This window comes from Muscardinus avellanarius, assembly GCF_963383645.1.
Source record: "Muscardinus avellanarius genome assembly, chromosome: 6".
Classification (NCBI taxonomy): Eukaryota; Metazoa; Chordata; class Mammalia; order Rodentia; family Gliridae; genus Muscardinus; species Muscardinus avellanarius.
The window spans coordinates 97,002,074-97,030,023 of NC_137791.1; the positions used below are offsets into that span (position 1 = coordinate 97,002,074).

The window sequence follows — 27,950 nt, forward strand, 5'->3', positions numbered from 1 at the left end:
TTTTCTCGCTTTCCCTTGGCTCTCTGCTTCTAATGCCAGGCCACTAACAATTCTAGGATACAGAATCTCACTGGCCTCGCCTAGAGCACTTCTGCTACCCCTCCACCTTCTTTACCATAGTGTAGCCAACTGGAGTAATCTGTCCTTTCAGCTAATCAAAATGTATTATCAAATGCAAATTTAATCATGTCCCAACCCAGCTTAAAAAGCCTTCAATGGCTTTTTTCAATTGGCACTTCAAAATAAGCCAATTGTTCCAAAAGCTTAGGGCTTCTCAACCACCCATAAATATAGCCCTCAATCTATATCATGATTGTAGATGTAATTTCTCCATTAGAGAAGCTGTGATGGGATGCTCACTCCAAAGTTATCTTATCCTTATTTTATACTAATAGCACATAAGGAGTAAAGGAGTGCTACACAGCACATCTAGTAAACAGCATCTAGAAATGGTGCATTAGCATCAAGCACTGCAAGCATTGGGACTCCCTTGTTTTGTCTTAGGATCACCAGCACCTCTCATAGGCTCTAACACACCCTATGTCTTTAGTATATCTGTTGAATATATGATGATTAAGGAAAAAGGCTGTCCTAAATGCCCTAAAATTCTGCATAGATGTTAAATATAATCCACAGAAACCAGTTTGGCCATCAAACTCAAGTCTACAGCCAGCAAATATTTTTCCCAACAGAGAGCCAACATTTAATGGCCATTTGCATATCAAATGAGCTGTAGTAAACTACTGGGAGTGAGAAAAAAGGGAAGGGATTCCAGTGCCTTGAACAGTGCTTGAAACTGGGAGAGGCTTTTAAAACGTATAAGACCAGGTTCTCCCACTAGGAGCTTCCAGGCCACTTAGAAAGTGTATTTAGTATTTATTTTTTGGCTCCACCTATGGACGTTATCCTGGTTCTTTAGGTACAACATGGGGAGCAAGAACAGACCTGTTTCTTCCTGTCTGATGAGGGATGGGGAAAAGACATGAATCAAATGATCCCATAAGCAGTAATGATGGCTCCTGCTTAATGGTCATTAGTATAAACCAGGCATATTCTTTGTATTTTCAGAAAGCAGTGAAATCAGATTTCAAGGGGTGCTTTTATTGTCTGCAATTTATAGATAAGGTAATTGAGGCATCGGGTGGTTAGGAAACGTGCCCACTGTTAAACAGATAGTTCAGGCAACCTGACATCAGGGTCTGCCATTTTTTTAAATTTTTTTATTTTTTTGGTGGTACTGGGGGTGGAACCCAGGGACTTTCTACCTCCAGGCTATACTCCTAAACCTATTTTATATTTTATTTGGAAACAGGATCTCACTAAGTTGCTGAGAGCCTCACTAAGTAGCTGAGGCTGGCTTCGAACCTGTGTGATCCTCCTGTCTCAGCCTCCCAAGCGCGGGGATTACAAGCGTGCACCACCACGCCCGCCTAGGAGGGTCTGCCGTTTAACTGCCCACTGCCTCCGTCTTGGCTACACAAACATACCTGTCACAACCAGAGGACAGTTAGTGCTATAAGAACATATAACAGAGGTATCTCACGTGTCTCAGGGGACATTAGCAAAGGGGAGGAAGGCAAACTTGAAGATGGTAACAGAAGGGAAAGTAAGAAGCTAATGGCCATCTGGAGGCAGATGTTCATTGGTGGGGATGGGGAGAGAAGTACGGGTCAGGGGAGCAATGTAGGAGGGCCTCCTGTTGAAGGCAGACCTTGAAAGATCACTTTAGATAGCAGAGAAGAGGGGAAATGGGAACCTAATGAATTCAGAATGAATTTCAAGGACCAGGAGATATGGGTGAATTAAGATTCTTTCTGTTGTGAGTAGCAGTATCTATTTTTAAGTGGCCAAAGAATATATAGACTTTACTGTGTTGAGTTACTAAAGAGTCCAGGACTTAGATCTGGTAGTAAGTAGATAAATGCTGTGAGGATCTTTCTTCCATTTCTCAGTTCCTTTTTCCTACATTGGCTTAATTCTCAGGCAGTAGAAAGACAACAGGTCTAGATTTATGTCCTAGCAGCTCAGCAAACCCAGGAAGTAGAGCTTTTCTTCCCCCCAAAGTCACAGGGCCGACTTTCATTTGGCTGAGCTTGTGTTGTATCCTGTTAACTAAACCAATCACTGTGACTGGGCCATGCTGTATTCTCCTTGGCCAGGCCTAGATTCCGTGCCTTCCTCTGGAGCTAAGGGGCAAGGTTAGATATACCTAAACCCTAAGCTCTGAGAGAAGGAGAGGGAAAGTTCCCCCAAGTAGAATATCAGAGCTGTTAAGAAGAGGCATGACTGCTGGGCAAGCAGAAATAGAATCACACCACAAATGGTTGGGGGGAGCAGAATGTGATTCATTGTCTTACTTAGGCCCGGGATGGGAACTGAGTCTGTACATTCAACTATATTCCAGCTGCTGTCAGTGCTGCTCGTCCAGGGACCCCACTGTGTAACAAGGAACAAAACTACTGGGAGTGACTGCCTCCCTCAAACTCATTTACACTGTTTAGAGCCTACACCCATCCTTCCATATGCCCACTCCGCCCAGTCTTCCGCACCTTCGTTCTGCCTCTACGTGCGTGGCACTTTCCCCTCAGAGTTCCTCATCAGCTTGTCTACATCCTCAGGATTGTATCTTGCATCACTCTCAGATAATGTTTCCTTACTGAGCATAGCTAAAGCTACGATTCTCCTTCAAGTCTTCTCCAACATAGACCTGTGGAAACATAAAATGTATTTAATCATTCATGAGTCTGACAAGCTCTGCCATGTTCCATTGATTTGTTGTGTATGTAACTCATTACCTGAGTTCCAATCTGGTTGTTTGTCTATATTGAATACTTGGGCTTAGACGGCTGGCACGCCAGAGCCCCCTTCAGCTTGCTGATGAAGCCCTTAGTGATCAGATGCTGTTCAATTTTCTTCGTCAATGGTTCTTTCAGTCTTGCGGACTTTGCAATCCATGTGCCAATATCGGATGGAATACTGAACTTGATCATGGTATAAAATGTCTATATCACTTAAAGCTTTTGATTAAAATCTTTATAGTGGACCTTCTGCAAAACTGAGTTTGGAAGCCTGCGTTTTAGCCTGGAGGTTGATCCTGGGATTTTTTTTTTCTGGGCCTCAGCGCCCTAATTGGTCATAGTTTGTTTTGCTGGGTTTTCCTCCTGTAATGCCATCCAACCTAGGTTAGCACACAAGTATTCTCTTTAACATGTGAATAACACAAGACCCAGGCAGGATAATTGATTCTCTGAACCTAGGCTACTGATCTGCAAAAGAAGGCAACACTGTCCACCACTGTAGAATGAAATTATGGTGGAGAATGAAGACAAGGAATGTAAAAACCATGATTGACAAGGGTGAGAAATCAGAGTTAGCTATCATTATCGTGGGGAATCTATTTGGAAATAAAACTTAGGTTGGATGACTTAAGCAGTAATATTTTCATATCCATTGAAAAATAGTGCCAACATAACCACAAACCTTAAGTCTGAAGTGTTCATCTGTTTTCACCCATATCCTAGGGGTAATTAGAAATCATTAATTCTTAAATATTATTTGTGTAACATTTCCACCCCCCAGTACATTTCCTTGGTTAGATAAAAGCTGTCTTCAATTATACTAATTTCTAATTCAATTTGTCATTAAATATATTGGTTTGAGAATTTATCACGCATTTCGCTTGGAAAAAACTTCCCTGTTGAAAGCACTGAATTGCAACCTTGCATGGAGAATTGTTTTCCAGAGTTGGAAATGGATTCTTTCAATCTACGTGAACGTGGCTGCTGAGTGGTGTACAAATCCTCATTTGGAGCCTGTAGCCATAACGTACGTGTGTGTGTGTGTGTGTGTGTGTGTGTGTGTGTGTGTGTGTGTATACTGAGGATTGAACCCAGGGCCATTCTACCTCCAGGCTACACCCCCAACCCCCAACCCCCTTTGTAAAAAAATAGTTACACTAAGGTGCTGAGAGCCAGGGCCTTTTATGCAGGGAGATATGTATGAGCTGAAACACCATCCATCTAAACACTAGAGGCTAGGTGCCCCTGGAGAAGGGCATGCTTCCTGGAGGATGTGGAAAAGTTTTGTTCTTTCCACTCTGTGGACAATCTTTGGAATTGCCCAGAACCAGGACTTTTCCTTCCTACCTGTGAATGTCACCGACTGCCTGAGCGCGCAGCCCCTGGCCTCTGCCCAGCTCGGATTCCTTTCCTTTCCGGGGAACCCTTACCAGGCAGCTGGCCGGTGGCTGGTCAGGGCTCTCTGGCCACTCCCATGTCTTGACCCCATTTGACTTCTTGGGTCCCCGTGGGGGCCACCAGGCTGGGACCCTGGGGAGACACTAAAAAGTTGGACCTCATCGCCTTTACCCCTCTCTTTCTTGACGCGCCAAAAAATAATTCCCCAGGGCTGTTGGCGTGGCGGGGGGAGAGGAGCCGCGAGCCTGGGAGCTGCGGCGGCGGCCTGGCCTCCGGCGTCCGGCGTCCGGGTCCGGCCCGGCGCGTCGTGGGGAGGCCGAGCCCTCCGCGCTGCGCTCCGGCTCCGGCTCCGGCTCCGGCTCCGCTCGGCCGGGCGCGGCCGCTGCGCAGCGAGCCTCCGGGCCGGCGGGCGGCGCAGGGCGGGCGGGCTCCCGGCCCCTCCTCCGCGGCCTCCCGCCCGCCGCCGGCTCCCGCCCTCCGCCGCCCCCGCCCGGCCTCTCCCCGCGGACCCGCGGCCGGAGCCGACGCCAGGACCCCGCGCCCGCCGCCGCCGCCGCGCCCGCCGCCGCCACCATGGACAGTCCTGCTTTCACCTTGTAAAGATGGCGGTGCGGGATCGCTGCAACCTTTAGACTAATGACTGTCCGAAACATCGCCTCCATCTGTAATATGGTGAGTGGCCGCCGCCTCGGGGGTCGCGGGGAGCCGAAGAAAGGGGAGCCCCAGCGGCACCCACGTCCGGCGGCCGGGTGGGGGCGGGGCGGGGCCCCCCGGCCAGAAGTTCCCGCCCGCGGGGCGCCCCGGCCCCCACTCCCCGGGGACCCCGGCCCGGCCGGAGACCCCAGCCCGGCAGGGACCCCAGCCCCTTGAGCCCGGCCCCGCCCGCGCCCGCAGAGGTGGAGGTGGGGGCGCGGAGTGCCCGGGGAGGAGGGGCACCCGTCCTTGCCTCGCGGTCAATAGACCCGCGCTGGACCCCCTGACGCCTCATCGCATTTTGAGTTGAGTCCTGCGATGGTATTTAGAAATCACTTTGTAACGACGACCGGTTGTATCTAGAGAAATTTGAAATGTGATAAGCTGTAAAAAGAAAAAGTGCAAAATTGTGGTTGCAGAGGTGAACTTCAACCCGGCTTAGGAAAGCCTGGCCATGGGTTCTGGGTGCCTCAGTTCCTCCGCTCGTCCTCACCTGTGAAAGAGGACAGGGTTCCGCGGCAGTGGCACTTTGCGGCCCTACCGGGAAGGGGTGACTGTGGGCGTGGAGCAGAGCTCTGGTTATCCTTCCCTACCCACTGCCCATCCAGAGGAGGCCGGTGGGCTTGGACACGGGGATGTCACTGGGCTCTCCTGGGGTCTGGGACCGTGACCTTGCAGTCACTTCAATTTGGGATTCTCTTGTTGCTTTCCCTTTTTTATAAATCGGTTTCTACAGAATAGCCTCCAGGCGTGTCCCCAGGTTGTACCCCAACACTCCACTTGTCAGAGCCTCAGGAAGCTCTGCTCCTATAAGGCAGATAAGGCTTTGCTCCTCTGTGCAGGGGGTGAGGTGTCTTTTTGTTTTTCTTTTTTTCCTTGTGGTGTTGGGGGTCAAACACAGGGTCTTTTGAACTCTAGGCCAGCACTGAGTTACACCCCCCAGCCTGAGGTGTGTGCTCTGCCTGCACTGTTCAGAACCACCCCCCCCCCTCCAAGCTGGAGCACATGCTGTCTCAATGCTGGTTTTGGGGAACCTCCCTTGAAGCTGATACTGGGCCCTCAAAGAATCCGAGGAGGCTTGGTTGAGAAGCCTCAGGGTAAGGTGATCTGGCCGCCCTTCCCCCATCACAGAGCTTTTTAAATCTTCTGCCCCACATTCTGTTGCAAGATCAACACACCGCAGAGGAGCATTAAGGAGCTGTGTACTGAGACCCGTGGGTACTGGCACTGGCCCCACTGGCGGAGCGAATGCTGGGCTTCCTGGAGCGATGGCTGCCCGGTGGCAGCATTGGTGTGGGGCCAGTGAGATAATGTGGATGGCTCCCAGAGCCTTTTCTATTTCCTCTCCCTCCTTTTTCCCCATGATGAGACAGGCTTCCTGCCTCTTCCTGTCGGGTGGCATTAATGTCGCCTGGTGCAGTGAGAGGTGATGCTTTTCCTCTCGGTGTCTCTGGTGCAACCAGCTCCTGAGGGCCACTGTGAAACCACAGCCTTATGCATGTGCCTTTCCTGCCTGCTGGGGTGGCCTCAGGCCTACAGGTTCCAGAGGGTCTGTCCCTGCGCCTGCTTTTGCTCACCTGCTTCCCTGTGGTGGCACCTCGGTATTGAAGCAGGCTGGAAACTTGAGAGCTAGCGTGTCCCAAGAGGAAGCCAGCTCTGGGTTTTTAAAATTTATTTATTTTTGCCCTCAGTGCAGCTGGGGCTCCGTTGCACACCTGAGCTAAATGTCACAACCTGTTTTCAGTGAAACCTGGCCAGGTAAACGAGCTGCCAGGGGGACGGGAGCTATGCGGGCTGGTAATTTGTCCAGAGTGAACTAAAAAAGTACCACCATGTTTAGGATCATCACCTGGGTAAAGCGAGGATCTGCTGGTTGATATGCAGGGTGTTTTATCTTCCTCTTTGGACACTGAGTCTAGAATGAGTGATGAAGAGTCTGGGCTCTAAAGTCAGACTTCTGGGGTTCAAGTCCTGCTTCTCACAAGTTCTAGCTTTTTGAGCATGTTGTTTCCTGCCTTGCTTTTCTATAAAAAGATATTGATAATGGTGTCTATCTTAATAGTCACATTAAATGAATTACTGGGGTTTGGGGTGTAGACATAGCAAGGAATTCATGAGTGCTAGCTATCATTGGTAATAATGTTTTTCATTATTTGTTTACCTTCTAGTTGTTAAAGGGACCGTGGACCCTTTCCTACCCATGGGAGAAACCACTAATATAAATAACCCACATGTTCTGTTATGCAAGCCCAGTGGCAGTATACAAAGGCTGGGGTGGGAATCTTTAACTCCACCCCTTATAAAAGGCTGCTCAGGTCACCTCTGCCCCTCCCTGACTCATTTCCCAGAGGAGAAGGCTTGGGAGATGAGGAGACTGCTGTCTTTCCACCCAGGCACACATAAATGTTCCCTGGACCCCTCTTTAGAGACTTTCCTCAGTGATGAATTGTTTCCAGGTAGGTCTTTTCTGTGTCTCACTTTGTTGTTGGGCTTTTCTCTGGGGGCTCTTACTGATCCTTTCCATCCTAACTCTGTTTGGTCTTAGCTGGTTTGAGTAGTTGTAGTAAGAACAAGAGGTAATTGTTTTTCTAAAATATATATATTTTAAAAGCGGGTCATTTGACGTATTGTAAACAAGCTGATGTGTGTTCAGAAAAGGTGTTACAAGATACCATACTGAGTAAGACAGACCAAGAACAAGTGCTGAAAAGTGGCCTCATTTTCTCCGCCAGAGAAGAAAGGACCCAACATAAGCAGAAACAACAACAAAAACCCTGTAGTAAGTCCTTCTCGACTGAGAGCTCAATGCCACCTCTTCTCCTCACACTTCTGGTGCCAGTTTTAGATATTGGGGGCATGGAAAATTTCATTCCTCCTTTTGCCTCCTGCCTCCCCTCCAAGTTTTATTGTCCTTTGGAAGTTTAATGCTGACTCCTATTTACTTCTTCATGTGAGTTCCTACCATATTTCTTCTTGATGAACTTGCTTAGAGCAAGTCAGCCCAGCCACACAACAGTGTCTGGGTTGGCAATGGTAAAGCTTGTTTGGTTGGTGTGTTGTAATTTTGAAAATGTTGAGGCTGCTACCAAGCATGAGGAAATGTCCCCTGTTGCTAATCCTCTGATTTTTGTCCAGACCAATGGATTTAACTTCCTATGTACTTTTGTAAGTCCTGCAAATAAAAGCATTTTTTCCCTGAGTTTTCTATTTAAGTTGAAGAAACCACCTGTAACTTATATAATAGGAGAAATTTATTATATATGTAACTTATATATGTAATTTATATATAATATATATGTGTATATATCTAACATATAATAGGAGAAATATATATATATATATGTAACTTATATAATAGGAGAAACCACCTGTAACTTATATAATAGGAGAAACTTATTATATATGTAACTTATATATGTAATTTATATATAATATATATGTATATATGTAACATATAATAGGAGAAATATATATATATGTAACTTATATAATAGGAGAAACCACCTGTAACTTATATAATGCAAAGTGTCTTAAATCATCTAATCTTTATTTCACTCATTAATAGTTCTGCAAGATGTACTTTGGAGAAAATGCTATTTTGAGCCTGTAAGTGGTCGCTTGAGGATCTGCTGTGTTGGTGTTGACACACATGCTATGTAGGTCTCTGATGAGCTCAGCCATTCCTCCTCTTGTGGGCATAACATTGGTAAAAATGAAACAATCCACATCGATAAAGGCGAATGTAATTCCAGAAGGCAGGCCAGTGACTGGTTGACATAATAGGAATTTCTTTATTATTGATTCACTTTCTGCTTTTCTGTGAAGACATGATATTAGTCAGTGTGAGTTAAAACAAATCTGAACCATTGAGTGTCTTTCCAGTTAAGCGTGAATCTAATAATGGCTTTGGGCAAATTATATTTTTTGGAAAGCTTAGCTTTTCTCATAACACTTCTTAGTAGTATTTCTTGGATAAAGTGTTTATAAAAATTCACGTCCCTTAATTGATTAGCAACTGTATGAGTACCTAACTACCTTGTTTGAAACCTCATTGAACTTATAAGGTATTAGCATTTTAGTAACCTTGAAACAGCCCCAGGATAATGTTTGACACCAGTTTGAGATTTGCTAAATTTAAGGTTTTTTTTTTTTTTGGTGGTACTGGGGGTGGAACCCAGAGGCTTTCTACCTCCGGGCTATACTCCCAGACCTTTTAAAAATTTTATTTGGAAACAGGGTCTCACTAAGTTGCTGAGAGCCTCACTAAGTAGCTGAGGCTGGCTTCGAACCCGTGCGATCCTCCTGTATCAGCCTCCCAAGCGCGGGGATTACAAGCGTGCGCCACCACGCCCGGCAATATTTTTTTTTTAAAGAAAGGAAGTCACCTTGAAATGAAGGGAAAGTAAAATTAAAAATAAAATAGAATGTTTTTATAAATATAGTTTTATCTTAGTAAGTCAACTACTTACCTGAGGCAAATATCTTGAGAGTGTTTAAAAATATTTTAATAAATATGTCAATCTTATAATTTAGGGAAAGAGCAGAGCTTGCTTTTTGTCATTCATGCTTTCCATTCTCAGAGGTAATTGGTGCACCCTGGGCCAGGTGTGGTGGTGCACACTTTTAATCCCAGCTACTTTGGAGGCTGAGGTAGGAGGATCACAAATTCAAGACCAACCTGAGCAATTTAACAAGACCCTGTCTCAAAATAAAAAATGAAAAGGTCTAGGGGTATATCTCAGTGGTAAAATTCCCCTGGATTCAGTCCTCAGTACCAAAAGAAGAAGAATTAAAAAAAGGAAAGGTTAGTTTAATGAATCAGGTAGGAGTGGTAGTTACAGTTAGAGTTGTTGGATTTTGAAAAATGCAGCCTGAGGTGAGTTGCGTTAATGTTTAAAGATAAATTCTGTTCTTCTGGCCTCACTGGTCTAATATGCTGGAGTTTATGTTAGGTCAAGACCTGACAATTAGGTTTGCAGAGTTTTCTTTTTTTCTTGGACTCATAGAGAAAAAGAAAGATGAACACCAGTATTTAGTTAGAAGTAAAGATTATAATATCTTTTCTGGATATCAGTTTTGTGTTCCAGGTCATCCACATAATAAGACCTATTATTTATTTATTTATTTTTCACTAATGTGGAATTTTGGTAGGTTTGGGTTGTAATTGCAAGCAATTTAAAATTTTTATTCTCTTAGCAATTAAGAAAGTTTTCTCTAATTTAGATCCCCTCCTTCCCATCTTGGTCTCTCTAGTTAGTTTAAACCCATTGAGGTTTTATTATGATATTAAGTTCTATAATATCATTAGAAAGGTATCTCTTGGTGGTTTTATTTCTAGCCTAGCCAGCCCAAAACGAACCAACGGGATGAGTTGTAAAAATGGTATCTTTTAGGCTAGTTAACGTTTGTGGTCTACATATTTTAATGCAACTTCTTATAATAAATCTTCAGTTGTGGTGACACCAAATGCTAGGCCTTACTGGTCTTTTGAAAGAAAAGGTCACCCAAAATTGAAGTAGCAAAAACAAACCAACCTACCTCCCTTCCTTTCATGTTCTACCACTGAGCTACCACTCCTAGCCCTATTTTATTTCTTATTCTTTTTATTTTTGGCACTTGGGATTGAACCCAGAGGCTGAGCTACACCCCTTTTTACCTTTTAGTTCAGAAACAGGTCCTCATTAAGTTACTGTATGCTGACCTGAAACCTGCAATCTTCCTGTCTCAGCCTCCAGAGTGCTGTTAACAGGTTTGTGCCACCAAGCCTGACAGTTAAATTTATTTATTTATTTATTTATTTTGTGGTTCTGAGGATTGAACCCAGGGGCATTCTACCTCTGACCTACACCTCCAGACCTTTTTAAAAATTTTATTTTGAAACAGGGTCTCACTAGGTTGTTGAGAGTCTCACACTTGCTGAGGCTATCCTGCAATCCTGTTTCAGCTTCCCAAGTACTAGGATTACAAGTGTGTGTTACCATGCCCAGCTTTAAAAACTTTCTTGAGACAAATTCTGTATCAGCTACCAACACTGGCACTAAAGGCCTTTTGGATTGTGGGATTATGGGATAGCATTTTGGAGATGTTCTACATCCTCTACATGGGGCTGGGGATGTAGCGCAGTGATTAGAGCCCTTTCCTATAGCATGCATGACACTCTAGGTTTGATCCCCTTTACCTCAAAACAAACAAACAAACAAACAAACAAAAACGCCTACAGGGAATTACTGTACCACAGTTCTGAGATTTACCCTGGGTAGTTCTAAGATCATGGAGGGGTGTGTGTGTGTTGGGGGGGGGGGTTGGTTTTCAAGGCTTCACCTTCCTTGTTGTCTAATCTCATTCCTACCTTTGGAGTCCTGAGGCCACTTACAGAACCCTCAAATACTTTAACTAGCCCAGCCATGAGATTCTTTTTCTGGGTGGAGATGAATGTTAGGCATTTGGAAAAGTACGTAGAATAATAGGGTGAATACTCATAGACTCCCCACCCAGTGAAGAAATGAAGTTTTACAATACAGTTAAAACCTGTGAGCCCTCCCCCATGGTGTTGCCTCTCATCTGAGTGACCGCCATTCTGACTTTGATGTTGATGACATGTTTTCACACTTTTACTAGTACATGTACATTCATAAACTAAATATAGTATTGCTTCCTTATGTGTTAAGCATTCTCTGTAATGGTGAACTAATCTCCATTTGCTTTTATTGTTATGATTTTGAGATTACTTCATCAAGAAACACATAATTCTAGTTTAATTGCTGTATAATATTCCTTTATGTGAATGTGCTACAATATATCTATTTATTTTATTGGTGACAACCACTTAGGCTTACAACTTTTCATCTGTTGTTTCAGTGCTATGAACAATTTTGAACTCTCTAAGTGAATACGAAAATTTTTCTGTGGTATGTCCCCAGAAGGGAATTGCCAGCTCAATGGACGTGGGCATCTTCCTCTTTTATATGTTGCTAGGTTGTCTCTAAAGTAGTTGGCCAGCTTGCATTCCAAGCAGCAGCATTTGGAGGTTCCAGCTCCACATGCCTGCAGACACTTGATATTGTTAGAGGTGGCATTTTGCCAATCTGATGGGTGTGAAATTGCATCTTTGTGGTTTAAATTAGCACTTTCCTGTTTACTAGTGAGGCTGGACATCTTTTGAAGTGTTTACTGTGCTGGGTTGTTTTTCCCCAGGGTTCGGAGAACAGTTTTCCAGGGCTTGGGAGTCAGGATTACACTGTTGGTTTTGTCTGGAAACAGGTAGAGAATAGACTACAGAGGAACAAAGGGACCAAAGCAGCCATCTGGGAAGGTAGGGAGGAGACGCTGCCCTGCATCTTTACTGATGTTATTGCAGTTGGCATTGGTGAGAATCAAGTCAGGGTCCTTTTCCGGTGAGCAGACTTCTGGAGTTTTCCTTTTTACCCAGTTGCTTTTTGAAGTTCTGTTAGAAAGGCCATGTGAAAACTACAGGAAACCAGTTTTTTTTTTTTTTTTGGTCAGGATTTGCTTGAGTGTCCTGGTGGAACTACTGTCTTACATATTTAGAAAATATTCTCTGTACTTCATTTTAATTGTTAGAGCATGACAAATGTTCCCTTATTGGATACAGAAATATATGGTTTTAAAAGAATGGTTCACAACAGCTTTAAAAATACATTATGCTTTGGTGTCTCTTCAGTGTACCAAAGAATGATGCCCACATGTACATTTTCATTAAAAATTCAGACTCTGGGATCCTACCCCTAGAGATTTTGATTAAGTTGGTCTTGGGTGGGGCCCTGGAATTTATTTATTTTTATTTATTTTTTGTGGTACTGAGGGTGGAACCCAGGGGCTTTTCTACCTCCGAGCTATACTACCAGACCTATTTTATACTTTATTTGGAAACAGGATATCAATAAGTTCCTGAGTGCCTCACTAAGTAGCTGAGGCTGGCTTTGAACCTGTGTGATCCTCCTGTCTCAGCCTCCCAAGCGTTGGGATTATAAGCGTGCACCACCATGCCCGGCTGGGTCCTAGAATTTAAATAATCCTGCATTTTAAAGCAAGTATTCCATCTTTCCTCCACACTCAGTTACAGGAGACTTGAGGGTCACACTTTTGAGAAATACTGCTTTCTTACCTTGACTTAGCCTTTTTTTTTTTTTTTTTTTTTGTGGGTCTAGGGATGGCACCCAGGGGCATTCTACCTCTGAACTACACCCCCAGCCCTAATTTTTTTAATTCTTTATTTTGAAACAGAGTCTCACTGAGTTGCAAAGGGCTTCAGTATGTAGCTGAGGCTGTTTGCAAAACACGATCCTCCAGTCTTGGCCTCCCAAATGTTGGGATTACAGGAGTGCGTCACCACGTCTCACTCTAATTAGCCTTTTAAATATTGTTTATAGAAATTACCTGTCATGTGCAAGTTTTTTAAAAATTACTGTAAAATATTTAACATATTAATTTAAATTCAAGAATTATAGATTGCCATACATAATATTTACAAATACATCTAAATGCATCTAATACTTATATACATTTCTAAATATTAAAGAGTGAGGTTTTTAATATGTTAAGCTTCTGGAGTAGAGATTCTGAGCTCTGACTGTGTATCCCATTACCTTTGAAGCTTGTAAAAGAAACTTTAAAGCTGGGTGTGGTGGCACATGCTTGTAATCCCAGCATTCAGGAGGCTGAGACTGGAGGATTCTGGTTCATAGGCCTCAGCTACTGAGTGAGGCCCTCTGCAACTTAGTGAGACCCTGTTTCAAAATAAAGAATAAAATATAGGGCAGGGAATATAGCTCTGAAGTCGAATGCCCCTGGGTTCCATCCACAGTACCGCAAAAAAAAAAAAAAAAAGAGAAACTTTAAAATAAAAAATCACAAAACATCAATATCCAATAAAGTATGTAAAAAAATATAACTTACATACCCAAATACCCATTCTTCAGATTCGAGAGACACTAAAATTTGACTATATATGGCGGGTTTTTCTTTTTAGTTGTAATATATTAAAAAAAAAAAATACCGCTTAGCTAGTGCCTGTCTCTTCCCTTACCAATCCTCCCAGAACAAAACATTTTGGTGAAGTTGATATGCACCCACTATTCATGCCTTATGGTTTATGAAGCCATAGCGGTAAATCAGTGTTTGTGTATGTGTGTAAAAATATATGGCCTTTTGCAATTATCTTTTTTTGTTTCACATTTTTTTTTTATTGGTGCACTGTATTCATACATCATAGTGGGATACAAACTTTTGTAGACATACATGCACACATCGCCCAGTCAGCCCCCACCCGATCCCCACCCCATTCTCTCCCCATCCCTCCCTCCCATGCTTGGCTTAGTGGTTGACATCTAGTATTATGGCAATTTATCCAAAATTAAAAATGATAATCTCACATAACAGTTTTATTTGTCTGATACCAAGCTTTTGATGACTTAAAGATAACATTTCAATATTTCTTTTGACTTTCTTTCTTACCAGAGAATATTTTTTTTTCTATTTTTTTTAGGTGAAACTATCATATATTTATATATTTATTTTTCAGAAAAAAACTCTATCCTAATATGGAATATGGACTCTAGATACCCAAAACGATCTTGAAAAAGAACAAAGCTAGAAGATATATATTTTCTGATTTCAAACCATATAAAGCTACAATAATTGAAACAGTGTAGTACTATTCTAAAGGCAGATATATAAACCATTGGAGTTAAATAAAAGCCTAGAGCTAAATTCTTCCCTATATTGTCAAGTTATTTTTGACAAGGTTTCCATGAACATTTGGTGGTAGAAATAATAATCTTTTAACTAAATATTGTTGAAACATAATAATTACATGGAAAAGAATAAAGTTGGACCCTTACCTAATCCCATATACAAATATTAACTCAAAATAGATAAAAGACCTAAATATAAATCTTAAGACTATAAACTTTTAGGAGAAAATCTGGGTCATAAAACCTCACAACATTGAAATTGGCAGTGATTTCTTGGATATGATTTCAATGGCACAGGCAACAGAAGAGTATACAAACTCCCTAAAAATATATATATATATATATTCTATATCCAAAGACAATGTAAATAGAGTTAACAGTTACTAATAGAATGGGATAAAATATTTCCAAATGCTATATCTGAAGTTATATTAATATTCCAACTAGAAATCCTAAAAATTAACAATAAAGGCAAACAATACCATTTAGAGATAGGTAAAAGACTAACATAAGTAATGAATCTCCACAGATAACCAATCTTAGTTGACTGTTGGATGGAAACTCTTGTTCTCTGGTTCTGGTGTGTGTTACCTATTTCTTCTTTGTAGTTAATCTCTTTGAGTATTTTCTCTAGTGCTGCTTTTGAAGACAAAAATTCCTTCAGTTTCTGTTTGTCATGGAAGCTTCTTATTTCTCCATCTAATTTGATAGAAAGTTTTGCTGGGTAGGAAATTTTTGGCTGGAAGTTGTTTTCTTTCAGAGTTTGGAATGGTTACTCCAAGCCCTTCTGGCTCTCATGACTTGGTTTGGGAAGTCTGGAGTGATTCTAATTGGCTTGCCTCTGAATGTCACTTGGCCCTTTGTTTTTCTTGCCTTTAAGATTCTCTGCTTGGCTTCCACATTGGTCATTTTGACAATGATGTGGCGTGGGGATCCTCTTCTCCGATCCTGTCTAAAGGGAGTTCTATAAGTTTCCTGGATCTGTGTATCAACCTCTTGCTCTATGTCTGGAACATTTTCTGCTATTACTTCCTTGAAGAGATTGTTGATCCCTTTGGTTTCACTTTCTTTTCCCTCCTCTATTGCAATTATTCTTAGGTTAGCTCTCTTAAAATGGGCCCATATTTCTTCAATATCAGATTCCTGCTGTCGGTGCAATTATCTTCTTAACAGTTATGTTTGAGATTCTGTTGACACATATGGTTCTAATGTATGCATTCTAACTGCTCTGTGACAGTATTCTTTACCTGGGCTATCGTTTACTTATTCTTTTATTTAGGGATGATAGTGTCCTAAATATTCTCTTCTGCAAACAGTGCTGTAGTGAAATTTTTATATTTATTTATTTATTTATTTATTTATTTATTTATGGCAGCACTGGGGATGGAACCCAGGGGCATTTTACCTCTGAACTGCTACACCCCAAGCCCTATTTCTTATTCTTTATTTTGAAACAGGGCCTCACAAAGTTTCAAAGAGCCTCACTAAGTAGCTGAGGCTGGCCGTGAACCCATGATCCTTCTGTCTCAGCCTCGCAAGTGCTGGGATTACAAGAACAGGGAATGTTCCTGTTTCTGACTTTTTTGCACATGTACCTTCCTTTCTCCAGGATATGGCTCTAGAAGTAGATTACTACTCTTGAAACGGGCCCATCTGCAACTTTGCTAGATGCTGTGGTTTGGATATGGTTTGAGTGTGTCCTCTAAGGGGTCATGTGTTGCAGGCTTAGTCCCCCATGTGGTGATAAAGAGATGGTAGGCCTTTAATAGGTGAGGCTTAGTGGTAGGTCCTTAGGTCATTAGGGATGTGCCCCTGGAAGGAATGAAAGCCCTGGTTAGCTTTTGCAAAAGGTTGTTATAAAAGAGCAAGTCTAGCCAGGCATGGTGGCGCAGGCTTGTAATCCCGATGCTTGGGAGGCGGAGACAGGAGGATCGCGCAGGTTCGAAGCCCTTCCTTGGTCTGTCTGGCTTCCTGTTTCACAATACAATCTCTCCTTCTCACATGTACCCCTGCCACTGTGATTCCACCTGTCACAGGCCATCAGAGCCTGCTCCATGCTGTTTGCCCTTTTAGCTAAAACTATGAGCTAAGTAAACCTGTTTTCTCCTTCACCTATCTAGCCCTGGGCATTTTGTTATACTAACAGAAAATAGACTAATATGCTGAGTATTGTAAAATTGCTCTATGAAGTGGTTCCACCAATGCATGCTTATTTGATGTACAGATTCTAAAGGGACCTGTTCCTCACTCCCTCTCTTCTCTTCCTTCCCTTCCACTTTTTTTATTTTATATTTTTGTGCTGCTGGGGATTGAACCCAGGGGCATTCTACTTCTGAGCTATACTTTCAGCTCTATTTTATTTTATTTTGAAACAGGGTCTCATTAAGTTGCTGACACCCTTACTAAGTTGCTTAGGCTGGCTTCGAACATGTGATCTTCCTGTCTCAGTTTCCCAAGTACGGGGATCACAGGCCTGTACCTTCGTACCTGATGGCCATGGTTTCTGACTACATGCAGATATAAGTAGTTTACAGTGGATTTTAGGCACCCAGGGTGGGAGGGAGAGTGTGAGAGAGGAGTGTGTGTGTGTGTGTGTGTGTGTGTGTGTGTGTGTGTGTGGTTTTAAGTGGCGCCATTGATTCTGATGAGCAGCCAAGGCTGAGAGAGTACCACATTCTACTGGCAACTCTTTGAAGTCAGAAACTATAGGTATCTTAGGCATTGTTGATTTCCCAGCTATCATCATGGTGCTTAGCACATGTGTAGTAAATGCTCAGTAAGTAAGTACTGATGAACGAATAGAGACATGTGGCTTGGTAAAATGGGAAAATTGCCTTGTAGTAAAGCAGTGCTACTCTGGTTGCAAGTATGCACAGAAGCTTATGACAATGTAAATTCTAGTTCAGTAGGTCTGGGATGGTGCCGAAATTTTGCATTTCTTACCACCTCTCTAGTGATGTAGATACTACTGGTTTAGGGATCACATTTTGAACAACAAGACCCTGGAGAAAAAGCCCAAATGAAACAACTTTCTTCCTTATAGTTGTAAATTGGAGGAGTTTTGGATTTGGAATCTTGCACGGTAAATCTCAGAACCTGCTTCACCCCTTTACAACAGAAGCAAACCGTGAAGCGCCGTCCATCCTCACAGTGTTGCTTGGGAGCGTGGAGGAGCTCCTGCCCACGAAAGCTCTGTGTGCTATGATGCCTCATCTAGGCTACATTTTCTAATTATTTTTTCTCTTGTAGTGAATTGGTTTTTCCCTTCAGTTTGCTGAAAGCACAAAGTTGTTGGTGTGGTAGCATCCAAGGAAATTCTGCTCCCATTGTGACCTGCTGTCTGTATTCATTGGGGCCCTTGATCTGCATGAGGGCAGGGGTGGCACTGGGAAAGTGGAGGCAGGAATCTGCCACTTGCTCTGGTTCTGGGGGTGCTGTGGAGGTGAGAGGGTCACTTCTTACTGTTTCTCTGATATCAGAAAAAGAGGACTAGACAGGGGCCCATAGCTTTCTCCCAACCAGCTCAATGCAGTTAGCAGGATAGTGTGGAGGCTGTTTAATTTATTCCCCAAGTTAGATATACTTTAAAGTGAAAAGGGGGCGGTACTCAAATAACTCTAAGGTATTAGGTATAATCTGAACTATTCAAGGGAAAATAGAGCTAGAATCACCAAAGATTAAGCCATTTTAGGACGCTGCTGTTTAAACGTAAATTTGGGAGTGGTTTGGTAACTGAAGGCCCTGGCTCATTTATCTGGGAGAGGCAATGTGGTATGGAGAAAAGAACAAATAAAATTAATAGTCAGGTCCAGTGTGTGCACCTGTAGTCCAAAGCTACTCTGGAGGTGGAGTCAGGAGATCGCTTTAGCTCAGGAGCTCAAGGGCAGCCTGGGTAATATAGTGTGACCCTGTTTATTAAAAATAAAAGACTAAAGTGACGTTTAGAATAGTTGCATTGTGTGCTGGGGGTTGGGTACCTATTATTCCCAAGCTTTTTTTCTGTAGGGAAAAACCATGGGATGGATCCAATTCCTTAGATTCTCTTGACTTTCAGATGCTAGTTTATTTTATATTCTGTGGTTTTTAGTATATCTGTGTTTTTGTTGGAACTTATTTACCTAGTAGTTATCCTTAAATCTGTTTCTCCTTCTATGCTTAAACTAGGTGATAATGGATTTGGTGAGCTGGATTTGAGCTTTATAATACATCTAAAAAACATAACCCCTAGAGTTAAAAATGTTCATTCATGTGCTGCCTAAGATTATCTTCCATGATTCAGGACCCAGAGTTTGTGAAACATTCACTCATATAAGATGATCTTTATGATGATGGTTCAGAGAATGGGCTACTAGAGGAACACCACTGTAATGCCCCCGGAGTGGTGACTCAACCCTATAATCCCAGTACTTGGAAGGCTAAGACAGGAGGATCGAAGGTTCAAGGCCAGAGCATGAAGTACTTTAGCAAAATCTTGCTTCAAAAAGTTAAAAAGTTAAAAGGGCTAGGAGCTATTGGAAGAACAGTGTTCTTTAAATTGCTTTCCAAAATACGGGGCTAAAAGCCTTCAGAGGGTAGGTTAGCTGTGGATGGGATCTGGCTGGGATTTCCATGCTGTTGTTTGGCTGAGAGTCTGATGAGCCTGATATTCTCCTCTCGAGACTCATCCATGTGTGTAGACAATGAAAAAACTTCCCTTCCTGGGTTACTATGGAGCTTGAGTAGAAACAGTTATGTCTGTGGCTTAGCCTGCTGCCTGGACCTCTTACTGCTGGCTCCAAGAGCCTCTCCTTTTTTCCTTAGCAGGGATCTAAGCAATGTAGTGAACAGAGCCCTGGGCTAGGCATCCCAAATCCTGGGCTCCTGTTGCTTTCCAGTTTGGTGACCTTGGGCAGGTCACTTAGGCCTCCCTGGGTCTACCATTCCTTCTGGGAGTAGTGAGAAGATGGAGGCTTTCTAAAATAAGCATGGCTTCGAGTCAAGGAGGACCAGGGAAGGGCCTGGGGGAGAACAAAAGGAGGAAGAAGCTGTGACCTGGTGTGTGGCCAAGCTTCATAATCATCAGCTGAGATAGAATGGCTTTCCTTTTCCTGACATGAGGGTACATGGTGTTCTGAAAGATATTTAATCATCTGATGAGTCTATACCATGCCCCTTTGTGTTATCTGGTGAACCCAGGCATTCCTAACTGAAATACTAACCTCAGTTTCTTTGGTAGGTTCTTTTGTTCTGTTTTGTTTTTGTAGTACTGGCGACTTGAACCCAGGGATATTCTACCTCTGAGCTACACCCTCAGCTCTATTTCATTTTTTTATTTTTAAACAGGGTCTCACTAAGTTGAGAAGGGCCTTGCTAAGTTGCTGAGGATGACCATGAACCAGTGATCCTCCTGTCTCAGCTTCACAAGTACTGGAATTACAAGTGTGCACCACAGTTTTTAAATAATATTTCTCTATCTGTCTACTTTTAAATAGATAATGTATTCATATAGCAGAAATCCCAAAATGTGCAACAGGATATGTGCTGAAAACCATCTAATTCTTGTTTCTGACACCTACCAATATTTACAGTTTAGAGGTTATCTTAAGCATATATGAACAAATAAGTTTATATTTCCCATTAGTTTTTAGAAACATGAATAGTATGTATAATCTTTGTAGATCTGTCTCTATTTACCCCTTCCTTTTTGTATCTTGGAGGTGATTCTTTAAATAGCATCTTCATTTTTTTTTTTTTTTAATGGCTACATGATATTTGGTTACGTGAATGTATTGAATTCACTTAACCGGGCCCCCACAGACTACCAAGATGTGTAGGTAGTTTTACAGTCTTTGGTTTTTGTTTTGTTTTGTTTTGGTTTTTTTTTTTTTTTTTTTTGGGTGGTAATGAGGTTCCTGGAAACCCTTCTACCGCCAGGCTACACTTCCAGACCTATTTTTATATATATTTTTTTATTTGGAAACAGGGTCTCTTAAGCAAGCAAGGCTGGCGTCGAACCTACATGGTCCCCCTGTCTCTGCCTCCCAAGCGCGGGGATTACAAAAGTGTGCCACCACGCCCGGCCATCCAGTCTTTGGTTTTAACAAGGCTGAAAGCAACGGCTTTGTCCGTACACCAAATTGTACATGTGGGAGCATCTATCAACTGAGTTCTTGGAAATGGATTTGGATCTGTAACTTTGAGGGGTCTTGCCAAAATGCCCTCCATCTGCAATATGTACAGCTTGTATTTCCTGCAGCTTTGCCAAAGCAGGGTACCACCCAAGAAACCTTTTGATCTCGGTCAGTCGGAGGAGAGGGGGAAAATGGTGTCTTGGTATATTTTTAGATTTTATTTTTCTTATTAGAAGTGAGCTTGAGTATCTATTCATATGTTTAATAGAATAAGTTTAATCTCATTTAAGTGTTTTGCTGTTGTCAATTATTTTCAAAGTCTGCAGGAAAAGACCCATTTTATTTTTATTTTTATTTATTTATTTTTCTTTTAAATTTTTTTATTGGTGCATTATATTCATACAACATATTGGGGTAAAAAACTTGTGTGTACAAACATGTACTCATCGCTGATTTAACCCCTACCCAATTCCCACCCCATTCCCTTCCCGTCCCTCCCTCCCTTGCTTGGCTTAGTGATTGACTTCGATATGTTTAAGTACATTGTGTGTTTTAGAGATTTTCCTCTTCCCCCCTCCTTTCTCCTCCTTTAGGTTGTCTTGTTTGCTCCTCTATAGGATTTCCTCTTTCAAGAGTTCCTCCTATGACCCATTTCTCCCTAACTCTCACATATTAGGGAAAGCATCTGATTTCTTATTTTTTGTGACTGACTAATCTCACTTAGCATAATGTCCTCTAGTTCCATCCATTTCCCTGAAAATGATGTAATTGAGTTTTTTTTTTTTTGATGGCTGAGTAAAATTCCATTGTGTACATATCCCACAGTTTTGTAATCCATTCATCTGTTGATGGACATCTTGGCTGGTTCCATAGTTTGGCTATGGTGAATTGTGCAGCTATGAACATAGATACACATGCATTAGTTTGGTAGTTTGGTTTCTTTTCTTTTGGGTAGATACCCAACAGTGGTATTGCTGGATCAAATGATAGATTTGTTCCCATTCTTCTGAGGATTCTCCATACTGTTTTCCAAAGTGGTTGCACTAATTTGCAATCCCACCAATAATGTCTTAGAGTTCCCACTTCTCCACATCCTCGCCAGCATCTATTGTTGTTTGCATTTTGAATGATTGCCATTCTAGTTGGAGTTAGGTGAAATCTCAGGGTAGTTTTGATTTGCATCTCTCTGATTGCCCGTGATGTTGAGCATTTTTTCATGCATTTATTGGCCATTTGAATTTCTTCTTTTGTGAAGTTTCTATTTAGTTCATTTGCCCATTTTGTTATTGGATGCTTTGTTTTCTTAGTGTTGAGTTTCTTGAGTTCTCTGTATATTCTAGATATTAGTCCTCTATCGGTGGTGTAGGTGGCAAAAATCTTCTCCCATTCAGTTGGCTCTCGATTGAGGTTCTTGATAGCTTCCTTTGCTGAACAGAAGCTCTTCAGTTTCATGCAATCCCATGTATTGATTCTCCTTTTAATTTGTTGTGCCTTTGGGGTCTTGTTGAGGAAATGTTTGTCTGTACCTATGTGTTGTAGTGTTGGACTTATGCCCTCTTCAAGGAGCTTCAAGGTTTCTGGTTTAATTTCCAAGTTTTTGATCTATCGTGAGTTGACTTTTGTACAGGGTGAAAAAGTGGGATTAATATCCAATTTTCTGCATATGGTTAACCAGTTTTGCCAACACCATTTGTTGAAGAGGCTATGTTTTTTCCAGTGTATGTTTTTGGCCCCTTTGTCAAAAATCAATTGGCTGAAAGTGTGTGGACTTGTTTCTGGGTCTTCTCTTCTGCTCCATTGGTCTATATGTCTGTTCTTTTGCCAGTACCATGCTGTTTTTATTACAATGGCTTTGTAGTATAGTTTAAAGTCAGGTATTGTGATTCCTCCTGTGTGGTTTTTGTTGCTGAGAACTACCTTGGCTATTCTGGGCTTTTTGTTCTTCCAGATAAGTTTAAGGACTGATTTTTCTATGTCTGTGAGGAATGATCTTGGTAGTTTAATGGGCATTGCATTAAATCTGTAGATCACTTTTGGGAGGATGGCCATTTTGATGATATTTATTCTGCCAATACATGAACATGGAAGGTCTTTCCATCTTCTAAGATCTTCTTTGATTTCTTTTTCAGTGTTTTATAATTTTCTTTGTAGAGATCTTTTACCTCCTTGGTCAAGTTTATTCCTAGGTATTTTATTTCCTTGTGGGAGATCCTGAGTGGAAGTGTTTTCTGAATTTCTTTTTCAGTGGCTCTATGGTTAGTGTACAGGAAAGCTTCTGATTTTTTAAGATTGATTTTGTATCCAGATACTTTGCTGAATTTGTTGATCAGTTATATAAGCCTTTTGGTTGAGTTTGTTGGGTTTTCTAAATATAGTATCATGTCATCTGCAAATAGTGAAAGCTTAAGTTCTTCTTTTCCTGTTTGTACTCCTTTGATTTCCTTTTCTTGCCTTATTGCTCTGGCCAGAGTCTCTAGTACTATATTGAAGAGAAGTGGTGATAGTGGACATCCTTGTCTCGTTCCAGTTTTTAGGGGGAATTCTTGAAGTTTTTCCCCATTTAATATGATGTTGGCAGTGGGCTTATTGTAGATTGCCTTAATAATGTTGAGAAATGTTCCTTCTATTCCAATTCTCTGCAGTGTTTTTATCATAAATGAATGTTGAATTTTATCAAATGCTTTTTCAGTGTCTATTGAGATGGTCATGTGGTTTTTGTCTTTGATTCTGTTTATATGATGAATTACATGGATTGTTTTTTGTATATTGAACCAGCCTTGCATCCCTGGGATGAACCCTACCTGGTCATGGTGAATGATTTTCTTGGTGTGGTTTTGAATGCGTGTTGCTAGTATTTTGTTTAATAGTTTTGCATCCAAGTTCATTAGAGATATAGGCCTGTAGTTTTCCTTCCTTGAACTCTCTTTATTTGGTTTGGGTATTAGTGTGATGTTGGCTTCATAGAATGTATTTGGGAGAGTCTCGGTTTTTTCTATTTCGTGAAATAGTTTGAGTAGTATTGGGGTTAGCTCTTCTATAAAGGTTTTATAGAATTCACTTAGGAAACCATCTGGTCCTGGGCTTTTCTTTGATGGTAAGCTCTTTATTGCTGTTTCAATCTCTTTGATTGTTATTGGTTGGTTTAAGTGTTCTATATCTTCTTGACTCAGTTTAGGAAGGTTGTATTTATCTAGGAAGTTGTCGATTTCCTCCAGATTTTCCATTTTGTTGGAGTAGTTTTTCAAAGTAGTTTCTGATAATCCTCTGGATTTCTACGCTGTCAGTAGTAATGTCTCCTTTTTCATCCCTTATCTTCATAATTTGGGTTGATTCTCTCTTTTTTTTAAGTTAGGTTGGCTAGTGGTTTATCAATCTTGTTAATTTTTTCAAGAAACCAGTGTTTGGTTTTGTTGATTTTCTGTATTGTTTTTTTATTCTCTATTTCATTAATTTCTTCTCTAATTTTAATAATTTCCCATCTTCTGCTGGCTTTGGGTTTCAATTGTTCCTGCTTTTCAAGGGCTTTGAGGTGTGTTGTTAGGCTATTTATTCGAAGATTTTCTTATGTGAGCACTCAGTGTTATACATTTTCCTCTTAATTCTGCCTTCAAAATGTCCCAGAGGTTTTGATATGTTGTATCTTTATTTTCATTTGTTTCTAGAAATTTCTTGATTTCACCTCTTACATCTTCTATGACCCATTCTGAATGAAGTGTGGTGTTCAGTCTCCATGTGTTTATGTTGTTTCTCTGGGTCTTCTTATAGTTGATTTCTAGTTTCATTTCATTATGCTCTGAAATGACACAGGGGAGTATGTAACATTTTTAAAATTTGTTAGTGCTCATTTTGTGTCCCAGGATGTGATCTATTTTGGAGATGGTTCCGTGAGCAGCTGAGAAAAATGTAAACTCTGCTGTAGTTGGGTGAAATATTCTATATGTGTCCAACAGGTCCATTTGGTTAATGGTGTTCTTTAGTTCTGAGGCATCTTTACTGACCCTTTGTCTGGAAGATCGGTCTAGTGTGTTGAAGTCTCCCAGTATTATTGTATTGGGATTTATGTGTGACTTCATGTCACAAAGAGTTTGATTTATGAAAGTAGCTGCCCCTATGTTTGGGGCATAGATGTTGATTATTGTTATTTCCTCTTGCTGGACTATTCCTTTTACCAGTAAAATGTGACCTTCTTTGTCTCTTCTAATATGTTTGGGTTTGAAGTCTAACTTGTCTGATATCATAGTTGCTACTCCTGCTTGTCTTCGAGTACCATTAGCATGGATTACCTTGCTCCAGCCCTTTACCTTGAGTTTGTTCCTATCTTTACTTGTAAGGTGTGTTTCTTGTAAGCAGCAGATGGATGGATTCTGGCTTTTAATCCATTTTGCCACTTTATGTCTTTTTATTGGGGAGTTGAGGCCGTTTACATTCAGTGTGATTATAGAGAGATAATTTTTAATTCCCAACATGTTAAGATCTTATTTCTGTTTGAGATACTGTTTATTTTTCTTTGCTTAGTTGTCTGCTGGATGGGAATTCTTGTTTCTTTGGTTCTGGCGTGTATTACCCATTTCCTCTTTGCAGTTAATCTCCTTGAGTATTTTCTCTAGCGCTGGTTTTGAGGACATAAATTCCTTCAGTTCCTGTTTGTCATGGAAACTTCTTATTTCCCCATCTAATTTGATGGATAGTTTTGCTGGGTAGGAAATTTTTGGCTGGAAGTTGTTTTCTTTCAGAGTTTGGAATATGTTACTCCAAGCCCTTCTGGCTTTCATAACTTGGTTTGGGAAGTCTGGAGTGATTCTAATTGGTTTGCCTCTGAATGTCACGTGGCCTTTTGTTTTTGTTGCCTTTAAGATTCTCTCCTTGGCTTCCACATTAGTCATTTTGACAATTATGTGGCGTGGGGATCCTCTTCTCTGATCCTGTCTAAAGGGAGTTCTATAAGTTTACTGGACCTGTGTATCGACCTCTTGCTCTATGTTTGGAAAATTTTCTGCTATTACTTCCTTGAAGAGATTATTGATCCCTTTGGTTTTAGCTTCTTTTCCTTCCTCTATTCCAATTATTCTTAGGTTAGCTCTCTTAAAATGGGCCCATATTTCTTCAATGTCAGATTCCTGCTGTCGGATTTTTTTTTCTAAATTAGAAACTATGCGTTCATTTTTGGAGTGAATCTCGCTTCTTGAAGAAGTGAGATTCTATTCTCCATGTGGTCTAATCTGTTGTTTATACTTTGAATTGAGGCCTTTATTTCAATGATTGCATCCTTTATCTCTTTTTGACTCTCTCTGAATTCTTTTCAAAAGTCCTCTATTATTTCTAAAGTTATTTTTCTGATTTGATCTTCTAGAGATCTTTGGATTTCTGTGTTATCAGATTCTGATGTTGTGGGGTTGTGGGTATTCACTGCTCCATTGTTATTTCTCTTTCCCATAATTTTGGAAGTTTGTGCCTTCTCTGGGTTCTTCCCTGGGTCACTACGAGTTCACTTAACATACTCTGTATCTTGAGTCTGTGGTATCTCAGTCACCACTACTCCTTTACTGGGTTGTATCACAAAGTCTCAGACCCAGGGAGTCAATCGAGGCTGTTTAGACTGTGGGTGGTGCCAAGTTGGGCGTTCTCCAGCGGGGAGTTGTGACTATGGTGTGATATCTCTGCCACCGCCACTCCCCCACTGGGTTGCACTGCTAAAATCTCCGACCCAGGGAGACTATCTGCGCAAGTCCCTGGGAATGCAGTACTGGGATTTCTCCCCTAGGGGCTGCAATTTGACTCAAGGTTGTTGAGTGCGCTGATGGAGCTGTAGTGAACTTGGTGGATTCGCTGCTGCCACCACTGGCAATATCGCACCACTGCCACGCCCTCGGCCATGATGCTGTGTATTTCTTCTCCGGTTTTGAATTCCGCTCCGAGTCCCTGCCAGGTGTGCTGTGCCCGGCCCTTGGGAGCTTTAGATGTTCCCTGTGCCGAAAAAACTGCTGACTGCCGCCTGGATGTTCAGCACCTCCTCACCTCGGCTCGCTGTCCATCCCTCCTCTCTGGAGCCTGGTGGCTGGTTGAGTGCGTTGGTCTTCAGCTGTCCGGTGAACTCACCGCTGCTGCTGGCAGTAAGGTGCTGCTGTTGCGTCCTCGGCCGTGAGGTTGGCGTAGTTCTACTCTGTTTTGAGCTCCGCTGAGTCCCTGCGGGGTGTGCTGATCCCGACCCTTAGGAGCTTTAGACGCTCCTTGCGCCGAAAAAACTGCTGACTGCTGCCCAGCTGTTCAGCAGCGGCTCACGTCGGCTCGCTGTCCACCTCTCCTCTCTGGTGCCCTTTGGCTGGTTGAGTGTGTTGGTCTAGAGCCGTCTGGTGAACTCGCCGCTGCCGCCAGCCGTAAGGCGCTGCTGCTGCATCCTAGGCCGTGAGGCCGGCGTACCTCCTATCTGGATTTGAGCTCCATTCTGAGTTTCCCTTCTCTCTAGAGCCTGGTGCTGCTAGGGAAGATGTAGGCCGCGCCCATTTTATTTTTATTTTCAATCTGTTTCAGACCACTTTTTTTGTAATATATAATAAAAAGCATCACTAGCAAAAAGAAAAAAAACCCCAAAGATAAGTGAAAACACACACCATAGTTTTTTTCTTACCAAACTTGACAGAGACGAAATTGGTTTATCTCGATGTTTGCAGTGTCTGATCTTGGCTCCCAGCAGAGTGTTAATACTTTGAGCGACACTGCTGGAAAGGACTCCTTGCTCATTTTCTTCTTTGGTCACCCTATCTGGGGAGGGGGAGAAAGCATGGAATTTTATATTTCATATTTCACAATCAGTATGTTTCAGGATGTTTTTGGTTACATTAGATTAAAATACCTCTGGTGCTACTGACCTAGAAGGACATGGCTCCCAAGGGCAGGAACACCACCAAATACATTCAGGCCCAATGAGTCTGTCATTTCTCCCCATGATGTGAAGAGGGGTGCTGGAGTCATGGTTTTCACTGATGAAGACCTTGAGCTTGAGTAGGGGGATGGAGAGAGGATTGGGGAGGAGGACAAAATCACCCCGTAGTAACACAGGCAGAGCTGGCCTCTTTGACTTGCGGCTTTGCTACCTCCTCCCCACCTTTCTGGGAAGTGACAGGAAGACACCCTGGGTACTTAAGACACCCTGGGAGCTTATGGCCTGTCATCATTGAGGAGGCATCTCGATTACTCTGGAGAACACTGGCTGGGAATGAGGTCCTTACTTCCATCCCACT

General features: G+C 42.0%; 1 protein-coding gene across 2 annotated transcripts in view; it reads left to right on the forward strand.

The window, feature by feature from the left end:
* Positions 1 to 4,832: 4,832 nt before the first annotated feature.
* The window catches only part of USP46 (ubiquitin specific peptidase 46), a gene marked incomplete at both ends in the record, with an annotated part of 71,055 nt that continues 47,937 nt past the window's right edge, over positions 4,833 to 27,950 (forward strand). For both annotated transcript variants that reach the window (XM_080697658.1, XM_080697659.1), the window contains one exon: positions 4,833 to 4,868. In XM_080697658.1, coding sequence (XP_080553784.1) covers positions 4,833 to 4,868 — 36 coding nt within the window. The remainder of the gene's footprint in view (positions 4,869 to 27,950) is intronic.